General features: G+C 43.0%; 1 protein-coding gene and 1 pseudogene across 5 annotated transcripts in view; one reads left to right on the forward strand and one right to left on the reverse strand.

Annotated features, from left to right (window-relative positions):
- GINS3 (GINS complex subunit 3) overlaps positions 1 to 25,945 on the forward strand; it is a 92,348-nt gene extending 66,403 nt beyond the window's left edge. For all 5 annotated transcript variants that reach the window (XM_042970742.1, XM_042970743.1, XM_042970745.1 and 2 more), the window contains 4 exons: positions 15,072 to 15,161; positions 17,641 to 18,107; positions 22,356 to 22,589; positions 24,476 to 25,945. In XM_042970742.1, the coding sequence (XP_042826676.1) occupies positions 17,922 to 18,107; positions 22,356 to 22,589; positions 24,476 to 24,706 (651 nt within the window). In that variant the 5' untranslated portion in view covers positions 15,072 to 15,161; positions 17,641 to 17,921 and the 3' untranslated portion in view covers positions 24,707 to 25,945. The remainder of the gene's footprint in view (positions 1 to 15,071; positions 15,162 to 17,640; positions 18,108 to 22,355; positions 22,590 to 24,475) is intronic.
- Positions 9,934 to 10,034, reverse strand: LOC122234460 (annotated as a pseudogene).
- Positions 25,946 to 27,531: the final 1,586 nt, after the last annotated feature.

Below are 27,531 nucleotides of genomic sequence, written 5' to 3' on the forward strand. Positions count from 1 at the left end.
CATGTTAATACATAAGAACACCTACGTAGCTGGGAGTGATGATTGATTTTAAATGTTAAGTTATGTATAATGATATTTCAGAGGATAAAAGCTTCCCCTGGGGCTGAACCATGGTGGCTTAAAGTGAAGTCTTTACAGCCAGCAGCAGAATGTTGGCAAACGGTGGTTTGTCAGTATGGGGGGTGCAGTGACCCCACTCCCACTCTGAACTTACAAATTAGGAGACACCAGTGGCCTTCTCGCAAAGGTACGTGCTGCTGGAGCATGCCCCCTCCTCCCAATAAACGTCCTTATTTCCTACAATCTCTAGCAAAATAACACCAGCATTCTTCACAGAGCTAGAACAAACAACCCTAAAATTTGTATGGAACCAGAAAAGACCCCGAGTAGCCAAAGCAATCTTGAAGAAGAAAACCAAAGCAGGAGGCATCACAATCCCAAACTTCAAGCTGTATTACAAAGCTGTAATCATCAAGACAGTATGGTACTGGCACAAAAACAGACACTCAGATCAATGGAACAGAATAGAGAACACAGAAATGGACCCACAAACATATGGCCAACTAATATTTGACAAAGCAGGAGAGAATATCCAATGCAATAAAGACAGTCTCTTCAGCAAGTGGTGCTGGGAAAACTGGACAGCGACATGCAGAAAAATGAACCTGGGCCACTTTCTTACACCATACACAAAAATAAACTCAAAATGGATGAGAGACCTAAATGTAAGACAGGAAGCCATCAAAAACCTCTTTGACCTCGGCTGCAGCAACTTCTTACTCAACATGTCTCTGGAGGCAAGGGAAACAAAAGCAAAAATGAACTACTGGGACCTCATCAAAATAAAAAGCTTCTGCACAGTGAAGGAAACAATCATCAAAACTAAAAGGCAACCGACAGAATGGGAGAAGATATTTGCAAATGACATATCAGAGAAAGGGTTAGTATCCAAAATCTATAAAGAACGTATCAAACTCAACACCCAAAAAACAAATAATCCATTGAAGAAATGGGCAAAAGGCATGAATAGACACTTCTCCAAAGAAGACATCCAGATGGCCAACCGACACATGAAAAAATACTCAACATCACTCATCATCAGGGAAATACAAATCAAAACCACAATGAGATACCACCTCACACCTGTCAGAATGGCTAACATTAACAACTCAGGCAACAACAGATGTTGACGAGGATTTCTCAAAAAATTAAAAAGAGAAGTACCTTAACAACCCAGCAATTGCACTACTAGGTATTTATCCAAGGGATACAGGTGTGCTGTTTTGAAGGGGCACATGCACCCCAATGTTTATAGCCGCACTATCAACAATAGCCAAAGTATGGAAAGAGCCCAAATGTCCATCAACAGATGAATGGATAGAGAAGATGTGGTATATATAGACAATGGAGTGTTACTCAGCAGTCAAAAAGAATGAAATCTTGCCATTTGCAACTATGTGGAAAGAACCAGAGGGTATTATGCTAAGTGAAATTAGAGAAAGACAAAAATCATATGACTTCACTCATATGAGGACTTTAAGATACAAAACAGGTGAACGTAAGGGAAGGGAAGCAAAAATAATATGAAAACAGGGAGGGGGACAAAACAGAAGAGACTCTTCAATATAGAGAACAGAGGGTTACTGGAGGGGTTGCGGGAGGGGGGATGGGCTAAATGGGTAAGGGGCATTAAGGAATCTACCCCTGAAATCATGTTGCAATACTAACTTGGATGTAAATTTTTTAATTAATTAATTAATTAATTTTTTTAAAAAGTCCTTATTTCCCCCATTAAAAGGGGCCCATCTGTATAATACGTAAAATGGTGGTTGATACATGTTCATCTTTGCTTTCACTACAAAAGTATATATTTAATATTCAAACTTGCTTTATTTTTAAATTCCTTGTAGTTTTTAATGTAAAAGTAATACATGCACAGGTTTAAAATGTCAAACTGTGCAAAAGACTCTACAGTGAACAGTAAGTCTCTCTTCTCCCCTGACCTTCAGTTCCCGTTTGTCCTTCCTAGAAGAAACCAGTTACCATTTTTATGACTATCTTTCCAGAAATAGTCTATGCAAAGACAAGCGTATCTATAAATTGAGAGCCCCCATTTTTACAAAAACAGTAGCATGCTATGCACATTGTTCTGCATCTTGCTCTTTTTAAAGTTTATTTTAGGTATTTATTTTGAGAGCGAGAGAGAAAGAAAGCGAGAATCGCAAGCAGGCTCCACGCTGCGAGCTTGGAACCCAATACTGGGCTCCAACTCAAGAACCGTAAGATCATGACCTGAGCTGAAACCAAGAGTGGGACATTTAACCAACTGAGCCACCCAGGTGCCCCTCTATCTTGCTTTTTTTTAAATTGAGCTTTTTAAAGATAGTTGTAGATGCACATGCAATTATAAGAAGTAATGCAGAGAGATCCATGTATCCTTTACCAAGTTCTCCCCAGTGGTACCATCTTGCAAAACTGTTCTACACTATCAACAACCACGATATTGACATTGATACATTCCATCCACACACTTTAGATTAGCCTACTTTTCCTTGTACTGCTTTATGTGTATTCAGCTCTACACGATTTTATCACACGTGCAGATTCATATATTCATGGCCACAGTCAAGACACAGGACAACTCCATCACCACAAGCATCTCCCGTGTGGCCCTCTTATAACCATGCTCGACTCCCTCCCTCTTCACCCTTGTCCTGAACTTCTGGCAAACACACACAAATCTATTCTCCATTGCTGAAATTTTGTCTTTTTAAAAATGTTACATAAGTGGAAACATACGGTAAGTAACCTTTTGGTACTGGTTCTTTCCCTCCAAGCATAATTTCCTGGAGCTCCATCTAAATGGTTGCATGTATCAGTAGTTCATTCCTTTTTCTTGCTGAGCAATATCCTCTGGTATGAATGTACCACCGTTTATTTAACCATTAACCTGTTGGAGGACATCTGGCTTGTTTTCAGTTTAGGGCTCTTAGGAATCGAACCGCTATGAACCTTCATGCAGAAGATATTGTGTCAGTGTAAGTTTTAATTTCTCTTGGATGGATGCCCAAGAGTATAATTGCTGGGCCATATGGTAATTGTATGTTTAAGTTTAAAGAAATTGCCAAACTTTTAACCATTTTACACTCCCACCGGCAACCCAATTTCTGTGCATCCTCACCAGCATTTGGTGTTGTCATTATTTTTTCTGCAAATAGGGAGTCTTATTTCTTCCTTGCTAAACTGTATGTTTTCTATTTCTTTTTCTTGCCTTCTTACAGAGTTGTTGTTGTTTCTTAATAATGTAACTTCCAGGTAATGAGATTTTTCAGTTGACGATTTTCCTCCTTTTTCTTTTTTCTTTTTTTTTAATTTTTAAAAATATTTTATTTATTTTTAAGACAGAGAGAGACAGAGCATGAGTGGGGATGGGGCAGAGAGAGAGGAAGACACAGAATCCGAAGCAGGCTCCAGGCTCCGAGCTGTCAGCACAGAGCCCAACGCGGGGCTCAAACTCCCGAACCGTGAGATCATGACCTGGGCCGAAGTCGGACGCTCAACCGACTGAGCCACCCGGGCACCCCCTTTTTATTTTTTTCTAATGGGGAAAAGTTGGTGTCAAAATCAAGAGGTTCTGCAATTTGTGTAGCATCAGTGACCAGTGTTTGATTAACATAATCATTGGTTTTCTTCAAAGAATTTCTTAATTCTTTTGATGCTATCAAGAGCATTATGCACGCTGGATTTGATTCCTGCATCATTTGGCTTACATCACTAATTTTACTTAATCTCTCACCTAAAATCAGTGCTAAGTAAATACAGTTTAAAGTTCATGGTTTCAGGGGCGCCTGGGTGGCTCAGTCGGCTAAGCGTCCGACTTCGGCTCAGGTCATGATCTCACTGTCCATGGGTTTGAGCCCCGCGTCGGGCTCTGTGCTGACAGCTCAGAGCCTGGAGCCTGTTTCAGATTCTGTGTCTCCCTCTCTCTGACCCTCCCCCGTTCATGCTCTGTCTCTCTCTCTGTCTCAAAAATAAATAAACATTAAAAAAAATTTTTTTTTAAATAAAGTTCATGGTTTCAGAGGTATACCTTTGGCTTCCATTCTTTATCAAGTGGCATTATCTTTATCAAAAAAATCATCAATGGTTTTTAAAAAAGAATATAACTTGGGGTGCCTGGGTGGCTCAGTTGGTTGGGCGTCTGACTCTTGATTTCTGCTGAGGTCATGGTCTTGCAGTCCGTGGGTTTGGGCCCTGCACTGAGCTCTGCGCTGATGGTTCAGAGCCTGCTTGGGATTTTTCTCTCTGCCCTTCCCTGCCTTCTCCCTCTCTCTCTCTCTCTCTCGCCTGCTTGGGATTTTTCTCTCTGCCCTTCCCTGCCTTCTCTCTCTCTCTCTCTCTCAATAGATAAATAAACTTAAAAAACTTTTTTAAATAAAAAAGAATATAAGTTGGATATTCTATCCATTAGTAACATGGAACTTCCTTGTTCTTGTTCATGGTTTCAGAGTGTTCCATAGTAAAATTGCCCTAATTTATTTTGCCAGTGTCCTATCAGTAGGCTTTTACTTGATTCTAATATATTGCTATTAAGAACAATGCTTCAATAAGTGTCCTTGTACATATCTTTTCATACATGCACAGGAAATTGCAGGAAAAAAAATTATAGAAATAGAATTATTGCATCAAAAATATGTTCACTTTGTATCTTGAGAGTGGCTGAATTGCTCTCCCAAGGGGTTGAACCAATTTACAGTCATACTCAACACAAGGTCTTCTCAAAAATATTTTTTTTAAGTTTTTATATTTTGAGAGAGAGCAAGAGTGTAAGTGGGGGAGAAGCAGAGAGAGAGGGAGAGAGAGAATCCCAAGTAGGCTCCACACTGTCAGCGAGGAGCCCAATTCAGGACTTGACTTGGGGCTCGAACTCATGAACCGTGAGATCATGACCTGAGACAAAACTAAGCGTCAGATGCTTAACCAAGTGAGTCGCCCAGGCACACCTGTCTTCTCAAATTTTTAAAATCTTTGCCAATGTGTAAAAAAAAAAGAAAGAAAAAAGAAAAAAAAATAAAATCTTTGCCAATCTGATAGATAAAAAAAGGATTTTGTTGTCATAGCTGCTGATTTTTAAGATGAGTTTAAACTTTGCTTAGGGGCACCTCGGTGGCTCAGTCGGTTAAGTGTCTGACTCTTGACTTCGGCTCAAGTCATGATCTCATGGGTCCTGAGTTTGAGCCCCACTCGGGCTCTGTGCTGGCAGCGTGGAGCCTGCTTGGGATTCTCTCTCTCCCTCTTTGTGTCCCTTCCCAGCTTGCATATGCTCTCTCTCTCTCTCTCTAGACTTTGCTTAAAATGAAATCAAATTTATACAACTGAAAGGTGACTTTCCAAAAACAGAAGAGTACTACACAATCTCTTTATATATCAAGGTCAGATAATATCACTATATATTTTTTAAGCCAATTCTCCAGCCTGTATTTAAAAAAAATTTTTTTTAATGTTTGTTCCTTTTTTTGAGGGGGATAGGGGAGGTGTAGAGAGAGAGAGAGACATAGAATTTGAAACAAACTCCAGGCTCTGAACTGTCAGTACAGAGCCCCATGCAGCACTTGAACTCACAAACCGTGAGATCATGACCTGAGCCGAAGTCAGGTCCTTAACCAACTGAGCCACCCAGGCACCCCTCCAGACTGTATTTTTAAAACAACTAAGGGGTCATTACACATTTCTTCCATGTATATGGAGGGAGCATTAGCTGAGACCCTCCAGCAAATAGTAGATGCCAATGAATAAAGCCCCTGTCTTCAAGGAATGTGCGGTCTAGCAGCAGGGTCCAAATAAATTTTGTAATACAGTAGGTATCACTGTCTCCCATGGATGCTCTATAGTGCAGATAAAAAAAGCAGCTAGGCTGCATCTGGAGGTTAGAGAAGGCTTTGAGCTGAGTTAAGAAGTAAAGGAGGAGTGAATTCTAGCCAGATGCCGAGGGGAGGAATGGCAGTCTAAGCAGAGGGAACAGCATGGGCAAAGGCATTGAGGTGTGAGCAAACAAGCTCAGGGAGTGAGGAGAATGCCAGAAATTCAGCATTTCTAGAGGGCCAGGCAGAGGATTACGCCAAAACTGCAAGCAAGGGCCCAGTTAGAAACAAAGATTTAAGCTTTCTACTACAGGCTATAGGAACTATTGATGGTTGTTTTTGGGGTTTTTTTTAATGTTTATTTATTTTTGAGAGAGAGAGAAAGAGTGAGCTGGGGAGGGACAGAGAGACAGGGAGACACAGAATTCAAAGCAGGCTCCAGACTCTGAGCTGTCAGCACAGAGCCTGATGCGGGGCTTGAACTCACAAGCCGTGAGATCATGACCTGAGCCGAAGTTGGACACTTAACCAGCTGAGCCACCCAGGCACTCCTGATGGTTTTAAAGAGAAAATGATCAGATTTGCATTTTAATTGCTTACTCTTTCCCTGTTGTGCAAGCCTGGATATACAGGCAATCAGATAGGTATGACTTTTTGGTGTGTCTAAAATATTTCATAGGAATAAAGACCAAATGTGGTTGTACATCAAAATTCCTTCTAACCTGTCCTTGCCATTTGTATGGGTTTCCTATTGCTGCTGTAACAAACTACTGCAAACTTAGCGGCTCACAACCACTCAAGTCTGTTGTGTTTCAGTTCTGGAGGTCATAGGTCTTAAATGCATCCCACAAGGTTAAAGCCAAGATGTCAGCAGGGCCTTGTTACTTCTGAAGGCTGAGAATATGTTGACTTGTGTGTCCACCTTCTGTGGTCCTTTGCTCATCACCCCCTCTTCCATCTTCAGAGCCTGCAGAGCAACATCTTCCAGTCTCTGACTCCCTCTGTGGCCTGCCTCTATCCCTTATAAAGATCCTGGTCACTACACTGGGTTGACCCGAATCATCCAGCTTAAGCTCCCTATCTCGAGGTCAGTTGATTGACAACCTGAATTCCATTGGCCTTCTGAATTCCCACTTGCCATGGAAAATATTTCCAGTTTCCAGAAATTAGGGCTGGGGTAGCCATTGTTCATCCAACATTGAAATTTTTTATTCAAATTGTGGTAAATAATATATAACATAAATTTTACCATTTTAACCATTTTTTTTCCATTTTAACCATTTTTAAGAGTACAGTCAGTGGGGGGGCCCTGAGTGGCTCAGTTGGTTGAGCATCTGACTCTTGATTTCCACTCAGATCACGATCCCAGGGTTGTGGGATTGAGCCCCATGTCGTGCTGAGCATGGAGCCTGCTTGAGATTCTTTCTTCCTCTCCCTCTCCCTCTCCTTCTCCTTCTCCCTCTCCCTCTTTCTCTCTCTCTCTCCCTTTCCTCCCCCCGCCCATGCATGCTCTCTCTCAAATAAATAGTACAGTCAGTGGCATTAAGTACATTCACACTGTTGTACCACCACCACCATCCATCTCTAGAACTTTTTTTATCTTTCCAAATTGAAACTCTGTCCCCATTAAACATTAACTCCCCATTCTCCCCTCCCCTCAGCCCCTGGCTACCACCATTTGACTTGCTGTCTCGATGAATTTGACAATCCTAAGTACTTCATCCAACATTTACTGAATACCTACCTGTGCTAATTATTCTGCCACGTACTCGGATTCCTAAGTTAGTTTTCCCTGATATTTTTTCTCAGCTTTTTATTACAGAATTTTCACTTACAGAAAAGTTAAAAGGGTTGTATAATGAACAACCAACCATATATCTAGTACCTAGATTCAAGCAATTGTTAACCTTTTGCTATATTCCCTGTGTGCGTGTGTGTGTGATTGTTTTGCTGATGCATTGTATAGTAGATTGCAATCATAATGATACTTGATCTATAATTACTTCAGGAATTATCTCCTAGAAATAAAGACATTTTTCTACATAACCACAATACCACTATTGTATCTAACAAAATTAACAATAATTTCCTAAAACTATTATCTAGTAGTCCATGTTCATGTCTCCCCAGTTGTCCCCAAAGTGTGTGCCATCAGGGATGACTTATTGCATTTGGCTGCTAGAGCCCTTCAAACATACCCATCTTTCCCCGCTACATGACAATGACTTTTTGAAGAGCCAAAGCTGTCCACATACAACTTTTTTAAATATTCTATAAGTTCAGTAGCTTGAAACAACTATTTCTCTTTTAAATTTTTAAAAGATCTTATTTTTAAGTAATCTCTATACCCAACGTGGGGCTTGAACTCACAACCCTGAGATCAAGAGTTGCATGCTCTACAGACTGAACCAGCCAGGAGCCCTAAAAACAACTATTTGTATCTCCCGATTTTGTGAATTATGAATTCAGGCAGGGGCCAGTCAGACAATTGTTGTTTCACAGAACTCTGACAGAAATCGCTTGCTGGTATTCAGGTGGCAGATGGACTAGGCACAGGGGCCAAGTTGGCTTCACTGTCATGTCTGCAGAGCACCTTGGTTGGGATGGCAGGAAGGCTGAGCTCAGCTGGGATCGCCCACGAGAGCATGTCCATGTAGTCTGTCTAGCATGGTGGCCTCAGGGTGCTCAGGTTCTGATCTAATGGCCCATCAATCTGGGAGCACGTATTTAGGTAAACAAGACAGAGGCTGCATTACTTTTTATGACCTAGCTTCAGAAATCACACAGCGTCATGTCCTCCATGCTGGATTGTCCGAACTAGTCACAGAGCCCATCCAGATTTAAAGAATTTGAAGCTATGTCTTAAAAATTGCCATGAGACCTTTGTGCCCTCCAGCCACAAATTATTTGCTTTTCTCTCACTTGCAAAATACACACACCCTTTTCCAAGACTTCTGCAAAATCTCATCCCATTAGGACATGAGGATCAGGCCCTTTGAGTTAGGCCTTTGCTCACCCTGGGCTCCTTGTGAAGCTTCTGTTGGACTACATCCTAAGGAGTACCAGCATACCTCAGAGGTACTACAGGTTCCGTTCCAGACCACGCCAAGAGAGCGAGTCAAATGGATTTTTTGGTTTCGCAGTGCATATAAAATTCACATTTACACTATACTGTAGTCCATTAAATGTGCAATAGTACTGTCAAAAAAAAAAAACTGTACCACCTTAATTTAAAAATATTGCCAAAAAATGCTGTCATCTGAGTTCTCAGCAAGTCATACTCACTGATCACAGGTCACCGTAACAAATATAATAATATTATATATAAATATATTATTAAATATATAATATATATAATATATTATATATAAATATAATAATAATGAAAACTTTTGAAATGTTGTGATAATGACCATTATGTGACACAGAGATGTGAACTGCGCAAATGCTGTTGGGAAAATGGCACCAATAGCCTTGTTCTATGCAGAGTTGCCACAAACCTTCAATTTGCAAAAAGAAAAAATTTAAAACATAATTTAAAAAAACGCAATCTCTGTAAAGCACAATGAAACGAGGTATACCTGTATCAGAAGCATGCTGTCTAGCTGAAAGGAGCTATAAAGCATGCCCTTGAGAGTCTTAGAGAGCGTTTTGTACACCTGAGTGGATTATGAAGCACCATCTTGTCTGTCTGAGGATATAAAAAATATGTCTTACAGTCAGGTACCAGATTCCCCCAAACAGTGTTTTATTAGTGGTGCCCTTGTAGAATGGCCTATAATTCTGATTTTATCTACGTGTTTCCTCTTGTTGTCATTTAACTCTTTCTCACCACTCCCCTCCCCCCCAATTCCCATATTTCCTGTGAAGTCTGGAGGCTTGATTGGATTCAGGTTGGAATCATAACTGAGTCAGCACACAGACCGCATGACGTCTTACAGGCACAGAGGCTGCCCCACGTTAGTGTGCTAGGCTTGATCACTTCCATATAGTGGTGACAAGTAGATCTCTCCATTGTAAGAGTTCATTTTCCTCTTTGTGATTAGCATGTAACCTGTGGGGCGGTCCTATGAGAACTATGGAATGCTTCACAAATTCACGTCATCCATGTGCAGGGTCCGTGCTAATCTTTCTGACTTCCTTCCAGTTTTACTCTGTGCTATGCAAGCAAGCCCTGGCCTTTAAGGTTAAATGAGGTCCTAAGGGTGGGGTCCTGATCCAATAGTACTGGTGTCCTTGTAAGAGGAAGCGACCCAAGGATGTGCGTGCACAGAGGAAAGGCCATGTGAGGCCATGGCAAAAGGGTGGCCATCTGCAAGCCAAGGAGAGAGGGGCCTCAGGAGAAACCATCCCTGCTAACACCTTGATCTTAGACTTTCAGCCTGAAGAACTATGAGAAAATGTTCTGTTGTTTAGCTACCAGTCTGCAGTATTTTGTTATGGTGGCCCTGGCAAGCTAATAACACAGTTCTTGGAAGCCATTTAAGACTTACCAAGGAGTTCAGAGTTTATTATTTAACCCACGGGGGTGATTTGGGTTGTAAGCTGGGGAATAACAGGAAGATCACTGCAAGACAAGTACAAAGGAACTTTGGAGCAAGGAGACAGCAGAGACAGAGAAAACCCAGTCAGGAGGGATTTTAAGAGTATGGGTGAAAGATGATGAGTGCTCAAACAGAGGCAAAAGAATGGACAGACAAAAGAATGATAAAAAGACAAAAGAATGATAAGAAGGTAGAATTAGCAGGGGCCCCTGGATGGCTTGGTAGGTTGTGTGTCCAACTTTGGTTCAGGTCATGATCTCACAGTTGGTGAGTTCGAGTCCCACATCGGGTTCACCGCTGTCAGTGCAGAGCCTGCTTTGGATCCTCTCTTCCCCTCTCTCTGCCCCTCCCCTGCTTGCATTGTCTCAAAAATAAATAAAACATTGAAGAAGAAGAAGAAGGTAGAATCAGCAGTGTGTATTGACCAGTTGGACATAGGGAAGTGAGAGGGAAGCAATACTGAATTCTCCCACGTTCCTAACTGGGTAGTGATTGTAGTGGACATTTATTTGTTTTCTACCCAGCTTTCCCCGTCCTAAAAATACCCAGACCGTCACTCCAGAATTGACCCCCAATCCTTCCCATTGTGCAGCCCACATGCTTTGGTGAAGCTCACCCTATCATAACATTGGTGGTGGGCTTTGACTGACTTACATTAATTAACACATTCCATTGCTCTGGCTATCGTTTTGGTTCAGGAGTGAGCATGTGGTCTAAACTTGCCAGTAAGGGTGAATGTCAGAACTCTCTACTGGAAGGCTGAGACTGAATGCTCTCCCTTCCCTACCCCCGGAAAAGACCAAGGAATCCCGTAGACCCAGATTAGCTGGCAAACATCTAGTGACCCCCGTGGATGAGCCATAGACTAGAGCCGACCATGTGCGCAGCAAAACAAAGTTAGATCCCCAGAGACACCTTTGGGCTGCTGAATCAACTGACCATGAAGTCCTGGACTCTCCAGTTATCGCATCTAGAAATCCCCTGTTGTTGAAGCCATTTTGAACTGAATTTTCCTGTTACCTGCCAGATAGATACAGGTAATCAGGTGAATAGTGCAGCCATTAACTGGCATACAGGAGGCAGAAGGAGGGGCCGGTTTGAAGGAGAGAAATTTCATCTCGAACTTTGACAGTCCCACCTCTTTGCTCACAGTGGATGCTTGGGTCTGGAATGACTCCTCCCCTCCCGCCCCCACATTTGTGGACCTGCTGAAAAAGTCCTCTTCACACCCAAAGGCCCCATTCTTCTGCACCTTTCTCTATAAAGCCTTTGTAAACCCCTATTCTGTCCAGGTGGGAAGTCACCACTCGTTCTGAGCTTCCGGAACACATCAGACACGGCTCTATCCGAGCTTTTATCACCTCATGTTACTATTTCCTCCACTGGGCAGCAACCCATCGTATTCTTCTTCATGTCCACACAGGGAGCCCCGGGGCACCTAATAGGCATCTGAGCATCTTGATGAATAAATGATCCCTCTTCTTCCCCCATACTCTTCTCAAACTAATGAATTTACTTGCCACTCCGCCCACCTCGGACTGAGGGAAGCTCTGGCTATCAGATCATGGATTAAAATAAATAAAGACTACCCAAAAAAGAAGATGAAAATATAGGAGTGTGAAGAAGGGGTATTTTTATGGAGCTGGGAACACAGAAAAAGAAAAGTTGGATCAAACAAGTACCTCGACTATAATGATGTGATCGCTGCTCCTTTGCCAAGTTTATGAGGGCGATGCATACACTGAATCTCTCTGGATATATGAGATGGGTTTACAATCTCCTCGTACTGCTGAAGACTGTGGGAAGAATCTAAAATCGGCACTACCCACACATAAGGTTGCATTATGCCTATCAATTTATTTTGATCTCATTGAAGGCGTTTTGGAGCAGTCCTCAAGAAATAGCTCAACCAAAAGAACATTTAAATTATGTAAAAATGAACTCCAGTGATTTAAATCCATTAACCTTACATAATAAAATTTCAAACATAGTACTGTAATTTTAAAATACAAAAAAAAAACCCACTTTAATCATTTGAATTCAGAAGAAATAAGTTCTATCTGAATCTTTGCAGGGAAAAGTTGAAGAATACTGATCTATCACCTTCAAGTCCATTTGGAAACGCGAATTGTTGGGGGGTGGGGGTGGCAAGTGTGGCCAAGCCTAGATCGACAACGATAATAATGAATGATGATGTTTATTTCACAAATGTTCACGGAGTGCTTGCTACATGCCAGGTATTATTTGAGGTGCGGAGGACACAGCAGTGAATTAACGTATCTGAATAGTGATGGTAAAAAGGAGATTTATTGAGCCCTTGCTATGTATGGGTCAGGCCCTGAGCTAAGAGCTCTGCCTATATTGGCCCCTTTGTTACACTCCTACCATTATTGTCCCCATTTTATAGGTGCAGAAGCTAAGCTTCAGACAGATAACTCCCCCCGAGGTCACAAAGCCAACTGAAGTGGTGCAAGTGGCACTCTACCCAGGCCTGTTGGATTCTGGAAGGAACACAGCAGCTGAATATAAATGGCTGCTGAAAATGTTCTGTGGGTAGGGGACTAAGCCATTTTACATCCTGTTCGCTCCTTTTGCTTAAACATTCCATATTTACAGTGGGTGGGAAGGTAAAATTCAGTATAGTTCTTTTTTTTTTCCCCCAGTGCAAAAAGGTGTTTTTATGAAAGCATGGGAACAGGATCCATGGGCAGAAAGAGTTGCCAAATTCAGTATAATTCTACCAAAACTTCAACAACTTTAAATTAGTGGAGCCCAATCAGTGAGTTTTCTTCAGAGTATTATCAATGACAAGTTCACGGCTCTAGAAGATTATGTGACCTAGCCTGTACGTTGGCAAACTATTTCGTACCACTTCATTTTTTTTTTAATGTTTATTTATTTTTGAGAGAGAGAGAGCAAGTGAGAGCAAGCATGAGCAGGGAGGGGCAGAGAGAGGGGGAGACACAGAACCTAAAGCAGGGGCCAGGCTCTGAGCTGTCAGCACAGAGCCCGACGTGGGCCTTGAACCCATGAACTGTGAGATCATGACCTGAGCCCAAGTTAGATGCTTAACCAACTAGGCCACCCAGGCACCCCCATTTTGTACCACTTTAATTCAGTGTTTTCAGTGTTTCACTACTACCCTTTGTGACTGTTGTAATATGTGCACACCACTCGTACTATTATTTACTTGAAATTGCTTTTTGGTTAATGTTTTAAAGGAAAATAATATCACTGCTATAAGTAAAGAACCACTAATTCATTCAGCAAATATTTAGGAAGTGCCTGACATGCACAAGGTAGTGGGGATAGAGTCATGAAAAAATACACCAAAAAGAATCCCTGTCTTCATGAAGCTAATATTCAAGTAGGGGTGACAGACAATAAACAAGTTAAAAAGGTAAAACAAATAGTACATAAGAGAGTGATAAATGCTGAGGGAAAAAAAGGAGGGGGATATCAGCTGTCAGTTGGGGAGGGCTAAAATTTTGGATAGGGCAGTGAGGGAAGGCCTGAATGAGAAGATGACTCTTGAATAAAGACCTAAAGGGACCACCCATGCGGAAATCCAACAGAAAGGCAATCCAGGAAGTGGGAACAGACAGTGCAAGGCCCTAAGAAATGAGTGTCTGGGGCTCTCAAAGAACGATAAGGAGGTCGTGGGCTGAAGCAAGACTGGACGGGAAGCTATTACAAAAGTCCAAGTAAGAGATGTTGGTTTGGACCACAGTGATGAGAAATAATCAAATTCTGGAAATATGATGAAGGCGGGGGCACCTGGGTAGCTCAGTCGGGTAAGCGTCTGACTTCGGCTCAGGTCATGATCTTGCAGTTCATGGGTTCGAGCCCCATGTGGGGCTCTGTGCTGACAGCTCAGAGCCTGGAGCCTGCTTCGGATTCTGTGTCTCCCTCGCTCTCTGCCCCTCCCCCGCTCATGCTCGCTCGCTCACTCGCGCTCTCTCTCTCTCTCAAAAGTAAACATAAAAAAAATAAAATATTATGAAGGCAGAGCGAACATTTGGTGATGGAACAGTTATAGAAGGTAAGGGGAGGGGAATCAAGAAAAACCCTAAAACTTTTGGCCTAGGAAGCAACTGGAAGGATGGAGTCCAACACATTTCTGGTTTTTTGGTTTGTTTTTTTTTTCCTTCCCCCAAAGATCCTCCCCCATCCCCCGGATCTGGAGTTCTGTCACTTACATCACAGCCTCCCCACTCAGTGGAAGAAATTTAGAAAGCACCAGTATTCAAAAGAACAGATTTAAAGCTGTTTTGTGGTTTTGCCTATCTGAAGTCTGTGTGTGTACCACAGTGCTGCAATCTTTAAATAACTGCACTGGGAAAATTAGTGTTTTTTTTTTTCAGGGATCCAGCAGACACCTTTGGAATCCTGAAGTTCTATATTTTGTAAACATACTGAACACACTCTGAATATCATAAATATGCTGAAATTCTGTCTAGTGCAATTCTGGTACATAGATTGATTGGCTGGGTGGTAAGGAACCCAAGATTTCATGAGAAAAGGAACATTCCTGGCTCTTAAAATTTAGGCTACAAACAGGTCTATACTGGATAAATTATGTACCACTTTTGTCAGATGAATTAATGCAATTGTTTAGCATCAGAAGCTCAAACTTTAATTTCACTTTTTCTGGCTCACTCGGGAGTTCAAGAAGAGGGCGGATTAAAGAGAGCAAAAGTATACAAGCAGTGAATAAGTTTCATGGTGAGCCAAGACATCACAGAAGAAAAACAAGGTAATCTGATTTTATCTTAAACACTGGCCTGTTACTTTACTATTAAAATAGCTGTGGTGTTTAGGTTTAGAGCCAATGGTCTCTGCACAAAAATAATGCCTTTCTTGGCACCGATGTTATTAAGGATCCATCTTAACTGTTTCAACATAAAAAACAGCTTTACTGCACCTTGTCAGTAAAGTACCCTCACTGCCTTCAATTAGACAAATGAACACATTTCTATTCCTGACTGTATCCAGACCCTACAGCCATTTCAACAAAATATAAATTTTGACTATGATTTATGTTTACTTTTATACTGGATAGTGCAGCAAACTGAACATTTCAAATATGATAAAGGAAAGGACTCTCCTGCAACCGCCTCTCCATAGATGCCTAACTAAAGGTTCAAGACTGGTGTCTCCACAGAGCTGCAGACCTGTCTAGTGGCTCCTGGACTCCATGAGTACCAGACCAAACTCATCTTTTACCCCAAAGTGCCCATATTCCTGTGCTCTGTATATCTATCTGTTAGTGACATCTCCATCCACCTGGTCAACCAGGTAAAAAACTTAAATCATCTTTGACCTCTCTCTACCCTTCACTTTCTCTTTCCAATTAGTTGCTAGGAATTGCCCACTGAACAGCTTCCAAACTGGCCTCCCTGCATCTAATCTCTCCCTTCTTCTCCCCACTACCAGAATTCTCTTCTTAAAGCTCAGATTTATGTTATCACATTCTAATAAAAAAAAAAATCTTACATTTTCTTCTCCTATTTCCTGTGGAATAGCCTCAACTCATTAGCACCCAAGGCTTTCCACAGTTTGGCCCTGATTCCCCCATGGCCTCTTGTTTTGATTACACCAGGATTTCATTTGTAAGGGTGACTGAGTAATGACAGAGTGGTCAGTGCCATCGAAAGAAGTCTTATTGCTCCCAGTTCCCAAGAGAAGGAAGTACATCGTTCCATCCAAAGCCGCACAGGGTCAGTAAGGAAGCAAAAGGAGAGGAGAACATGACCCAGAGCTTCTATTGTGGTTTCTGTGAGAAGGAAAGGGTGAGGCATAGTAGGCAAATTTGAGTGAGCTTAGGATGGGGTACTTTGAATGTTAGTGGACTCTGGGCTATAAGGGTGGTCTCTCATTATCCAGTATTTGGCCCCGGGGTGATTTAAGGCAGGGTAACTGTTGGCTTGGTGTGTGAGAGTTAAAGGAGGTGGTTGGGGGTATAGGCTTTCGATTGTTTGGTTAATGTAAGGTGTGTTCACAGGCAAGTTGTTTGTTACTCTTGGAGTTAGCCCACCCTACAAGGGATAGATGTCACAGTATCCTAAAAAGCAGGGAATAAGAAAGATGGACTGATACACATCTCCTTCCCATGAACCCTTTGCTTATAGCTGTAACCCCAGAAAAGACCCTTCTGTATGAAGTTCTACACCGTATTTCTCAACACTCTCCACCACTCATAGCCATGATTGAATAGCACCCCCAAATCTGGTAACATGTAACTGTTTATATTAAAAATAAAACTGCCAGTTACTTTACTAGCAAAAATAGGTTTATCCAGGAATAGCAGAGAATTGCCATCCAGGGCAAGAAAACTACAGCAAAACCATAGACAAGTCCAGAGAACAAAGGAGAGTTGGTTCTTCTACAGAGGAGGTAGGGGAGTTGGGAAGACTGTTAGAACAAGAAATTCACTGGAGTAAAATAGTAGGAGTTCAAAGTATAGTGGCTTCTCATGGCTGGACCTTTGGAGGAAAGCCTTTCTTCCTCTTGCCCAGGTGGTAAATTTGTATCCGGGTGCAAGTTCCCTCTTTCCCTGTTGGATTTGCAATTAACAAAGAGTGGTAAGGGCATGAGAGCTACCCCTGCTGACCTCCCGACTCCATTCTAGTGAGGTTTCTCTTCATTAATTTTCCCATAACCATGATCCCTTCCCTACCCCTCTCCCACAACTACACAAGCAACAGGCACCCATCCAATCTATAGGGTGGCTGGCAACGTATGACTGTTGTGACCTTGTTCAAAAAGACAAACTGAGCCAATTAGATTTCCTCTTTTAAGGATTTAAATTAAGAGCCACGAAAGGAGATTGCCAGTCGATGGTAAGGCCCTGAAGTAAACTCAGGACCTTTGGGAGCCAGGGGTAGTCTAGTGCTCCTCCTCTTCCTTCCCTTATCAACGCCAAATACTACAAATAGTCCATAACTATCTGGGGCTAGTGCTGGAGGTTTTGTTTTCATGTTTCTTTCAAGCACGAAGATTAACAGATACAGTGACAAAACTACAGTAAACAGGTCAGACTTGATCAGGCCTGAGACAGAGGCCACAGTAATGTCTTTTTATATAAGCCCCCAAACGTGTTGCAAAGCGTTTTTAATTTCATATAAATATATAAAGGGCCACATGAACACAATCTAGTACAGATGCATCCAGCAACTTCAACGGGCATTTCCAGCTCCTTGCTAAGGTGCCCACATCCAGCTTACACCCTGCAGGTGGAAATCTCGAGCGCGGTTCCAAATGCACCCCGCCCCTGATCACGTGGGACCAAGTCCGCAGACTGTCTATTGCTTCTGCCTGGGCCGACCTGCCTGGATCGACTGCTCCAGTCTGGCGCGTCCCCGGCGCGGGAAAAATTTCAATTCCGGCTAGCTGTCGCAGCGACCTCCTTACCCTTCACAACCCGGGCCTGCCTCCGCTTTCTCCTGCTTTTTACATCCCGGACTCCTAGCCTCACACGAGTGGAAGCGGAGAAGTTGAAGCCGCCGCCGCCGCCATGTCCGACGCTTATTTCCGGGTGGAGTCGGGTGCACTCGGGCCTGAGGAGAACTTTCTGTCGCTGGACGACATCCTGATGTCCCACGAGAAGCTCCCGGTGCGCACAGAGACCCCCATGCCTCGCCTCGGGGCTTTCTTCCTGGAGCGGAGCGGAGGTGCCGAGACTGACCACACGATTCCTCAGGTAAGCCTTTAGGGACAGATCCCCCGAGAAAGACTACAATTCCCAGTGTGCCTCGCGGCCTTGGGCTCCGCATCGCGGGCGCGCTGCCCCGCGGGATTTGTCGTTTTAGGGGGAAGCCCGGCCCTACGCTTTAAGGAGTTGTATCGGCGGGTCTCAGGTCTCAGTTTTCTGAAGTGTTTTTTTAGCCTTCGCCCCCAGTGTGAAACTAAATTTATCTTAGGTCGTCAGGCCGCTGGTTTCATTTTTGAAACTGCCCAAAGTGAGCAGTGTCTTCCCCCCCCCCCCCCCCCCCCCCGCCTTCCCATATGTTGAAAGCTTAAGGATTGGTTACTACTGACTACTTAAGGATCGGGGTTTCTGATCACTGGTCTGTCCACTTTTTAAATAGTTAAAGGGACGCCTGGGTGGCTCAGTCAGCTGAGGCTCGGGCTCTCGATTTTGGCTCAGGTCGTGATCCCAGTCTCATGGGATCAAGGCCCAAATTGGGCTCCAAGCTGAGCGTGGAACCTGCTTGGGATTCTCTCTCCTTCTGCCCCTCTCCCCTGCTCGCCTGCTCTCTCTCACTAAAAAGAAAATAAAAATAGTATCCTCAAGATTTACCCCTGTGTTTTTAAATAATAATAGTCTTAAGCTTATTTTCTTGATTAAAAAAAATTAAGACATTGTTTATTGACTTTTCATTATAACAGGTAAGGATTTTTGTCCTCTTACACATTGGTAAACAGAGATGCACTGCCGGTACTTTATTCATATTGCCTTCCTTCCCCCTAATGTCCATCCAGTTTACCACATTGCATTTAGTATCATATCTAATTAGGCTGCTCTTGGCTGTGACAGTTTATTAGACTTTCCTTGTTTTTGAGGACCATGATGGTTCTGTGGAGTGCTGATCAGGTAATCTGTAGAATGTCCCTCAGTTGGGATTTGTCTGATGTGTTGTTGTTGTTTTTAAGTTTATTTACTTATTTATTTTGAGACAGCACAAGCAGAGGAGGGGCAGAGAGAGAGAAAATCCCAAGCAGGCTTTACGCTGTTAGCGGGAAGCCTGATGCAGGGCTAAAATTCATGAACCGTGAGATCGTGACCTGAGTGGAAGTCCGATGCTTAACGGACTGAGCCACCCAGGCACCCTGTCTGAACTTTTCCTTGTGGTTAGACTGCAGTGATAGGTTTTGAGGAGGATCACAGAGGTCACATCATATCAAGGGCACATACTGTTAGCATGACTTATCACATTGATAAGAACCTCGAACACCCGGCTGGCGTAGTGTTTGTCAGGATTCTTCACTATGAAGTTACTCCTTTTTCCACCTTTCCATACTGTTCTCTTTGGGAAGGAGTCATTAGCACAGCCTCACTTAAGGAATAGGACTTATACTCTACTTATTTGAGGGTAGAGTGTCTACATAAAGTATTTGGAATTCTTTGTGGGAGATTTGTGCGGGAAGCTTTGTAATGACAACATTTAATGTCATTCAGAGATAAACGAGTATTCAGACTTGCTATTTTCTTCCTGTGTTACTCTTGGTACATTGTTTTCTCCTCTAGGAATTTGACAATTTCATCTGAATTTTCAAAGGTAGTGGTGTAATGTTCAAAATATCCTTTTACTATCTTTTTTACATCTGTAGGATTTATATTGATGTCTTGGTTTTTATTCTTGATATGGAGAAATTATGCTCCCTTTCTTCGTTAGTCTTGCTAGGAATTGATCAATTGTATTAGTTAGTTCTTTTAAAAGAACTAACTTAGGGCTCTGTCAGTTTCCTCTTTTGTACTGTTGTTTTCTAGGTCGTTAAGTTATTAATTCTTTCCTTCTACCTTCTTTGGACTTAATTTTCTGTTGTTACCCCCACTCCCCCCAACCCTGCCTGTGCAGTTCGAGCTGGGTACCCAGGTCATTGATTTTTCAACCTTCCCTTATGCATGTTTTTAGCTATACATTTCCTCTGAGCACAGCTTCAGTGCGTTCCACAAGTTTTGATTTGTTGTATTTTATTTTCATAGCCATGTGTTCAAAATAATTTCTAGTTTCTATTGTGAGTTCTTCTTTGACTCATGGGTTACAGTGCTTAGTTCCACGTATATTAGGATTTAGCTCTTCATCTTTTTTGATTTTGATTTCTAGCTTAATTCTTTCCACCAGGGTCAGAGAACATAGCCTGAATGATTTCAGTCTTTTGTAAGTTAACGCTTGCTTTATACTGCAGCATAAGATCAACTTAACCATTCCATATTCACTTGGCCAGATGTGTATTCTGAAGTCACGGTGTGTGGTAAATACTGGAAGTTAGGTCAAGTTTGCTGTTTGCTTTGCTGAGATCTTCTATATTCCTACTGATTTTTTTTTTCCTGCTCCTCATTTATCTAGAGAGATAGACCAAAGTTTTCCACTATGCCTATAGATTCACCAGTTCTCCTTTTACTTCTCTCAGTTTAGACAGGTACCTGTCTTTTTCTTGTGGATATAATGACCCTTTTATTATTGTCAAATGTCCGTTTTATCTCTAGTCTGCTTCTCTCTTTTGATTACTATTTTTATGGCATTTTTTTCAACCTTTCTGTGTCTTTATACTTCAAATATGTGTCTTTTAAGCAGCGTATGGTTAGGTTTTGGTTTTTTTCAGTTTGACAGTTTTTCAGTTGTATTTAATTTGTTTACATTTAATGTAATTATTGATATATTTGTGGGGTTTTTTTCCTTCCTACTATTTAGTTTGTGTCCTGCGTTTCCATATTTCTTTCTGGGATCATTTTCATTCTCCCTTCAAGATTTCCTTAGTCTGTGTCTTCTAGTGATAAACTTTCCATTTCGGTTTGTTCAAGGGGTCCCCAAGACCCGCCCCAGGTTTGATGATTCACTAAGAGAACTCACAGAACTCAGCATCTAGTCATACTAATGTTTAAATTTTAATACAGTAAAAGGATACAGAGCAAAAACAGCAAAGGGAAAAAGGGTGTGTGTGATGAAGTTTGCAGGAAGCTGGACACAAGCTTCCCAGAGCCCCGTCCATCCGGGCGAAGTCGCACAGGATGCACTGGAATATCCAGTAACGCATTATGACAGCATGGGTGAAATATGTGTACCTGGGAGCTCATTAGAGACTCAGTACCCATGGTCGTACTGAGGGCTAGTTACACAGGCATTCTACCGAACACATTCCAAGATTCCAGACTCCCAGGAGGAAAGCAGGTATTCAGCATAAGCCACATTGTTTGTGCAAACTGCATAAGCACAGTGAGGCACTCCTATCCACTCTGAGAAGAGTGGGAACCCTCCTGAAACCCAAGTTCCAGGACACCCACCAAGGATCAACTCTGCAGGCAGGCCCCTCTAAGGAGGGCGGTCTGAGGGTTGCTGTGTTAACTTTCTGCACACTTTCTGTCTGCAGATGCCTTCAACTCAGTTATATTTGGCCTTTTTTTTTTTTTTTTTTTGATATTTCTCTTCATTTCTGGTCTGTCATGGCCACCTCATTGTATTTTCCAGTTCTGTTAAGGCTTTAAAAATATAGAGACATGTGTGTCTTTACTGTCCTCTCTGAAGCTGTGAAGTGGGATGGAGAGGGGCTGTGGCCTGAGCTCAGGCTGATGCTGTTTTTCCATATATCGCCCAGCACCTGGTGGTGCTTAGTGCGTAGTAGGCCTCCAGTGAGTGCGTATGAGGAACAGGTATGGAATATTTAAAGAAAGCAGAAATGCTTATTTTTGTATTTTTCTAATGTTCATTGATTTTTGAGAGAGAGAGAGAGAGTGTGAGCGGAGGAGGGGCAGAGAGAGACGGAGACACAGGACCTGAAGGAGGCTCCAGGCTGTGTGCTGCCAGCACAGAGCCTGACGCGGGGCTTGAACTCATCGAGCCACAAGATCATGACCTGAGCCGGAGTCAGATGCTCAACCGACTGAGCCACCCAGGCGCCCCCAGAAATATTTATTATACTTCTGAAGTATCTGCAATTGGAAGTTTTTATTTATGTGAGTTAGAAAACTTCCCCTTTGTACCACATTTTTGTTCCGTACTGTGCTTCTGTTGAACAAAAACCGTTGTTCTCACCATTCCATTATGATGTAAAACTTCAGCCCATGCAGTTCATCTCTTCAAGTCACAACCTTCTTCTGCTTTTGGGAGCCACGCCCCCAAACAGAACAGGCAGCAGATGCCTGCTCGGGCAACCTGTATTTCTGTGTATTGCCACACACATTTATTACGCTATTTGCTTTTAAAACCTACATTCCTGTGTGATGCAGGGCTCAAAGCTCGAACTCCCCCTGTGGCTGGCAAAGGGACTTTTTGACCACAAGCGGCGGATCCTTTCTGTGGACCTTCCCAAGATCTACCAGCAAGGTTGGAGGACCGTGTTCAGCGCCGATGCCAACGTGGTGGACCTCCACAAACTGGGGCCGCATTTCTATGGGTTTGGCTCCCAACTCCTGCATTTTGACAGTCCAGAGAATGCAGACATCTCCCAGTCTCTCCTGCAGGCAAGTAATTGATGTGAAAACCCTATGGCACCACACACGCCTTAGGAGCCACCAGCCTCCACCCTTACCCAGGGAAGTGTATCATGTGTACGCTCAGTTTATTAGTTATCCCACAGCGGCCTACAGTTAGACTGCATTTGCCGATTATATATTTACTTAAAAATGACTTAAAAAAAATGACTTGTCTGCAGCTCTTCATATTTGTTTGTTAAGAGTTGGGGCCACAGGAAGGCCTGGAAATAAGAGAGATGATGGTTGACTATAGGTGACAGGCACTTAAATACGCCAGCCCGGCCCAGCCCCAAGACTGGTCTCAGGGCTCCCGTCAGGAGTACATGTGTTATTTGTTCCTGTCCCTTGCTCTGGGGCTAAACCATGGCTCTGCCATGTACGAACTGCGTGACCTCTATAGGCTTTCATTTTTCACCTGTTAAATGGAGATAACAATAGTGCCAAAATTATTGCATCGTAGTGAGATTAGGTGGTGCCATTTAACAAATGGTAGCTATTACTGTTGTTTTCCACGGACAAAACAATGTTATACCCATATTACCATCCTTTACGACATAACCTTGTTTAAACGTCTCATAATTATTACTTTTTTTATGTTTATTTATTTTTGAGAGAGACAGAGCCTGAACGGAGGAGGGGCAGAGAGAGAGGGAGACACAGAATCCGAAGCAGGCTCCAGGCGCTGAGCTGTCAGCACAGAGACCGATGTAGGGCTTGAACCCACAAACCGTGAGATCATGACCTGAGCCAAAGTCAGATACTTAACTGACTGAACCACCCAGGCACCCCCATAATTGGTTTTTTTTTTTTTTTTTTTTTTGCTAATATTAGGAGAAGCTACCCTTTCTACCTCTTATTTTACTTCCTCATTTCTAGCTTTATAAGAACTTCAGCTGAAGACACGTTTCCTCCCTGGACTATATAGACACCCTCCATCAGGCTCAAGGGTTGTTTGGCCTAACATGTGCTGGAATGGTTTTTGATGTAAATAGTAAAGAAAAACATTGTTGCCATCCACTGAGATAAAGAAATCAATACATAGACTAGAGACAGTTTGAGCTTATGAAACTCTTTTGAGCAGAAAGCTAAAAATGGGGAAAGTCCATTTATTTGTCTTACAGTGTCTCCAGGACATGTCCTTGAATTGGAACAGTGCCCTTTGTTAGTGAGTTATATCTTTTCTTTTTCCATCACTGCTTTCAAGTTCTATAAAGTTGCCCATCGGTAAGGTGATAACTCCATGAGGCAATTGAAGAAACTGAGGCAGGGGCTTGTGGCTTGGTCTCAGGGCCCTGTGGTAAAATGACAACCCTCAGTCATTTGTGTCTCTATCCTGCTCTCACACTGAAAAAGATATAAAATGCACTCAATTAGATTAGGAGTCTTTTCTGGTCCAAACTTATCTGTGTGTGTCACAGTACATTATTGTGGCCTTTGTTAGTAATAATAATAGGTAACCCTTTTTTTTTTTTTTTTTTTAATTTTTTTAATGTTTTTGGTGGGGTGTGCGGAGGGGCAGAAAGAGAGGAAGAGAGAGAATCCCAAGCAGGCTCCGCACTGTCAGCGCAGAACCTAATGCAGGGCTCAAATTAATGGGTAGCGCTTTTTGAGCAGATTACTCTTGCCAGCCAGTTGCTAGATGTCCTACATGTATTCCTTCATTGGCTACCATAACAACCTGTTGGATATTCATAACCGTCCATTTCACAGATGAGGAAATTGAGGCATGGCAATGTGAAATCACTTCCTCGAGTGATAAAGTCACCTGAGAGCTCCTTCTGACTGAGTCCTAGACCAAACTTTTGCCCTTCATGACATTTAAATGTTCAGGGAAAAATGGATCTGATTTTTCTCACTCATTCCTTCTCCTTCAGACATTCATTGGACGTTTCCGCCGCATTATGGACTCCTCCCAGAACACTTACAATGAAGACACTTCAGCATTGGTAGCCAGGCTGGACGAGATGGAGAGGGGCTTATTTCAAACAGGGCAGAAAGGACTGAATGACTTTCAGTGTTGGGAGAAGGGGCAGGCTTCTCAGATCACAGCTTCCAACCTCGTTCAGAACTATAAGAAGAGAAAATTCACGGATATGGAAGACTGAAGGTCAGAAGAACACAGAATTGCTCCTTGTGGAGTTACTGCTCCGTGTGTCCTTGATAGAGCCTCGTTGACCTTGTAAAGGGCCATGTCATGGCTTATTTCCCACAACAGTGTCGGGAGCGATGCCATCTGTTTGGGAAAGGACGTGGTGCAGGAAGTCCCTGGCCTGTATGGCTTATAAGACTCTCCCACCCTGCTGACCCATAGCCGGGGAGAAACCAAAGTCTTTTGTAAAATACAGTTACCACGTGCATCATAATGCAATTGGAACTGGGATCCCTTGTATCCGGGAGTGTGACACCCTCCGATGTCCACTTTCGCTGCTCCAAAGGACAGGTACAAATGGGCCATCTGCCCACAAATGTTCTCTTGAACTTAACTGCTGCATCTTCCTTATGGCTGCTCCGAGGACAGCACCTCCAGGATGCTGGCCTTACTTGTGAATGTCTCCTGCGTCCTGCCTGCGAGGAGTCACCCCAATTTCCAGAAACAGTTGCCAAGAATAAAGAAGGAAAATGATAAGACAGATGAATGGTAGGGCTTTTACTAAAGAGAAAGCATTGTTCTCCTCTGCAGTCAGGGCTTTGGGGACGGGGCTTCACAAAACTCTGGTCGGCCTGGAGGGGAAATGGTTAACCTGAGCTTGTCTTTCGCCTTGAGATCTTTAGAGCCACCCGCCCAGCAATCCATTCCCTCCCTAGAAAAGCTGTCATGGAGTCATTTGGAGCTGCATAGTAGTGATTAAAGGATGTTAACCAAGCCGTCTTATTTTGAAAGCTGGACTTTAGGATTGCTGGTTAGGAAGAGCCCTGTTTGAGAAGCTGAACATGGCAAATGTAAGTGGCAGGAGACCTTGACCATGTTCTTCCTCTTTGGTCAATTTTGCGGCATTATGACCTAGAGGATTCCTGACCGTTTACCAAGAATGTGTTTAAGCATGTTTAAGCAAGCTCAAAACTCTTCCTGGAGATCAAGGCAGAAACCTCGGGCTGAGTAAGAAACATCGTTCCCTGGGGGACACCATCTGACGGGCAGTTGTCTCCACACCAGCTTCCCATAACGACTGAGAATGGTCTTTGTCATTAGAAATCATAGAGGGGTTTGGGTATTCAGATTGTGCAGATGTCTCGATGCAAACTTGGAATGCCAGAACAGCTTTTGAAATGCATGTTTTAAGATGGAACCGATGTTTTTATAATTTGATTTTGGTGCTAAATAAATGACCCACTTAGCACATGAATACATTCTGTACAAGTAACTATTTCTGTAACTCGAGTACTACAGACAATCAGACAGGGCTATCAGAGAATTTTGTCTGTGATCGTATTCAACAACAATGCCCAACTAAATCCGTGTTTCCGTGGCTGCTCTTTTGTTTGCACCAGACTCAAGAGTATGAGCTACATTCCCTGTAGGAACGAGATGGGTCCCAGAAAGGTAGGACCTCGTGGCGAGCACAGCATTTACATCTAGCCAGGGCCCCAGAGATGATTCATAGAGTGAGAAAAGTATATTATTCAGTTTTGGGATTCACTGTTTTCACAGATAGCTTTGTGTTTAAAGTCAGTCCTCAGGCTGCTGCCATTTTTTTCTCTTATTGGGGGAAAAAAAATGCACAGGAGCCACATGCCAGGAATACGTGGGTATGCAATGTGCAGAATTCATTCTGTTTTAAATTTTGAACAGATTACAAGTAGCTTTTGAATCCTATTTCCAGTTACAAGTCTGCCTTCAAGCCTGTCCATTACTACCCCTGTCCCCCTGCAATCCTCCCCAAATCAGGCTTTTGGATCACTCTTTGGTCCCTTCAAAGAGGTGAATTTTTCCAGATGAGTCAACAAACAACTCAAGTACCAAATTGCTCTTAAAATCAAGGGGGGGATACGTGTGCCCTTTCCCCTTAAGGCTCTGTTACCAGGTCACTCTGGACTTCATGACTTACAAAGACATCATCATTTTCAGGTTTCTCCCTGGGATGACCTGGGCTGTCAGAGAAGTGGGGCAAGTCTTGGTCTCCTGGGTCCGTTCCTCCTGCTCTCCTCGACCTCTGAACTTGAGACAGCCCTAGGCTCAGTCCTTGGGTCTCTCCTCGCCATTCCCACTTCGGCGGGCATCTCGTCCCATCTCAAGCTTTAAATACCATCTGTGTGCTGTTGACTACCGCAAGTCTGATCTCCAGCTCAGATCCCTCCCTCCAACTGTAGATTTGTATCCAGCCACCCACTTGACCTTGCTGTGTCAACATCTGACCTAACATGGCTGAAACTGAGCTAATCTGACTCAGTCTGCTCCTCCTATAATTTTTCTCTTCTCCGTTTCTGACATCATCATCCCTCCCTATTACACAGGACAAAAACCTGGGTGCCTTCCTGGCCCTCCCTTACTTACCGCTTTTGGGTCTGCCTTCAAATCACCTGCAGAATCTGACCAACCTCTTCCCCACCTCCAGTCTTGCCTGGATGGTTGTGGTTGCCTCCCTACTGCCTCCCTGCAGCCACCCTCCTCGCCCCCCATCTTAAGGCTTAGCTCCACAGTAGCCAGAATGGTCTTATTCAAAAATAAATCCCATCTTGTTCACTTGCAGCTCAAAACCCTCCAAGAAAAAGGCCACTCCACCATCCTTTTGTTAAAAAGATCACTTAATCCCAGTGATCTGGTATACACAGATATTGGATACACACAGAAATAATTTCTTAAAGACAATTCCATACCCCAAACCTAAAGAAAAGAGTCTGAATTTGGAGTTCTGTTGCTAACTCAGGATATCACTATTTTGAATGAGCAAATGTGTTCTCTTCTGTTCCACTATCCTTCAAGAAACCCCAG

Source organism: Panthera tigris, chromosome E2, assembly GCF_018350195.1.
Source record: "Panthera tigris isolate Pti1 chromosome E2, P.tigris_Pti1_mat1.1, whole genome shotgun sequence".
In the NCBI taxonomy this organism is placed as follows: domain Eukaryota; kingdom Metazoa; phylum Chordata; class Mammalia; order Carnivora; family Felidae; genus Panthera; species Panthera tigris.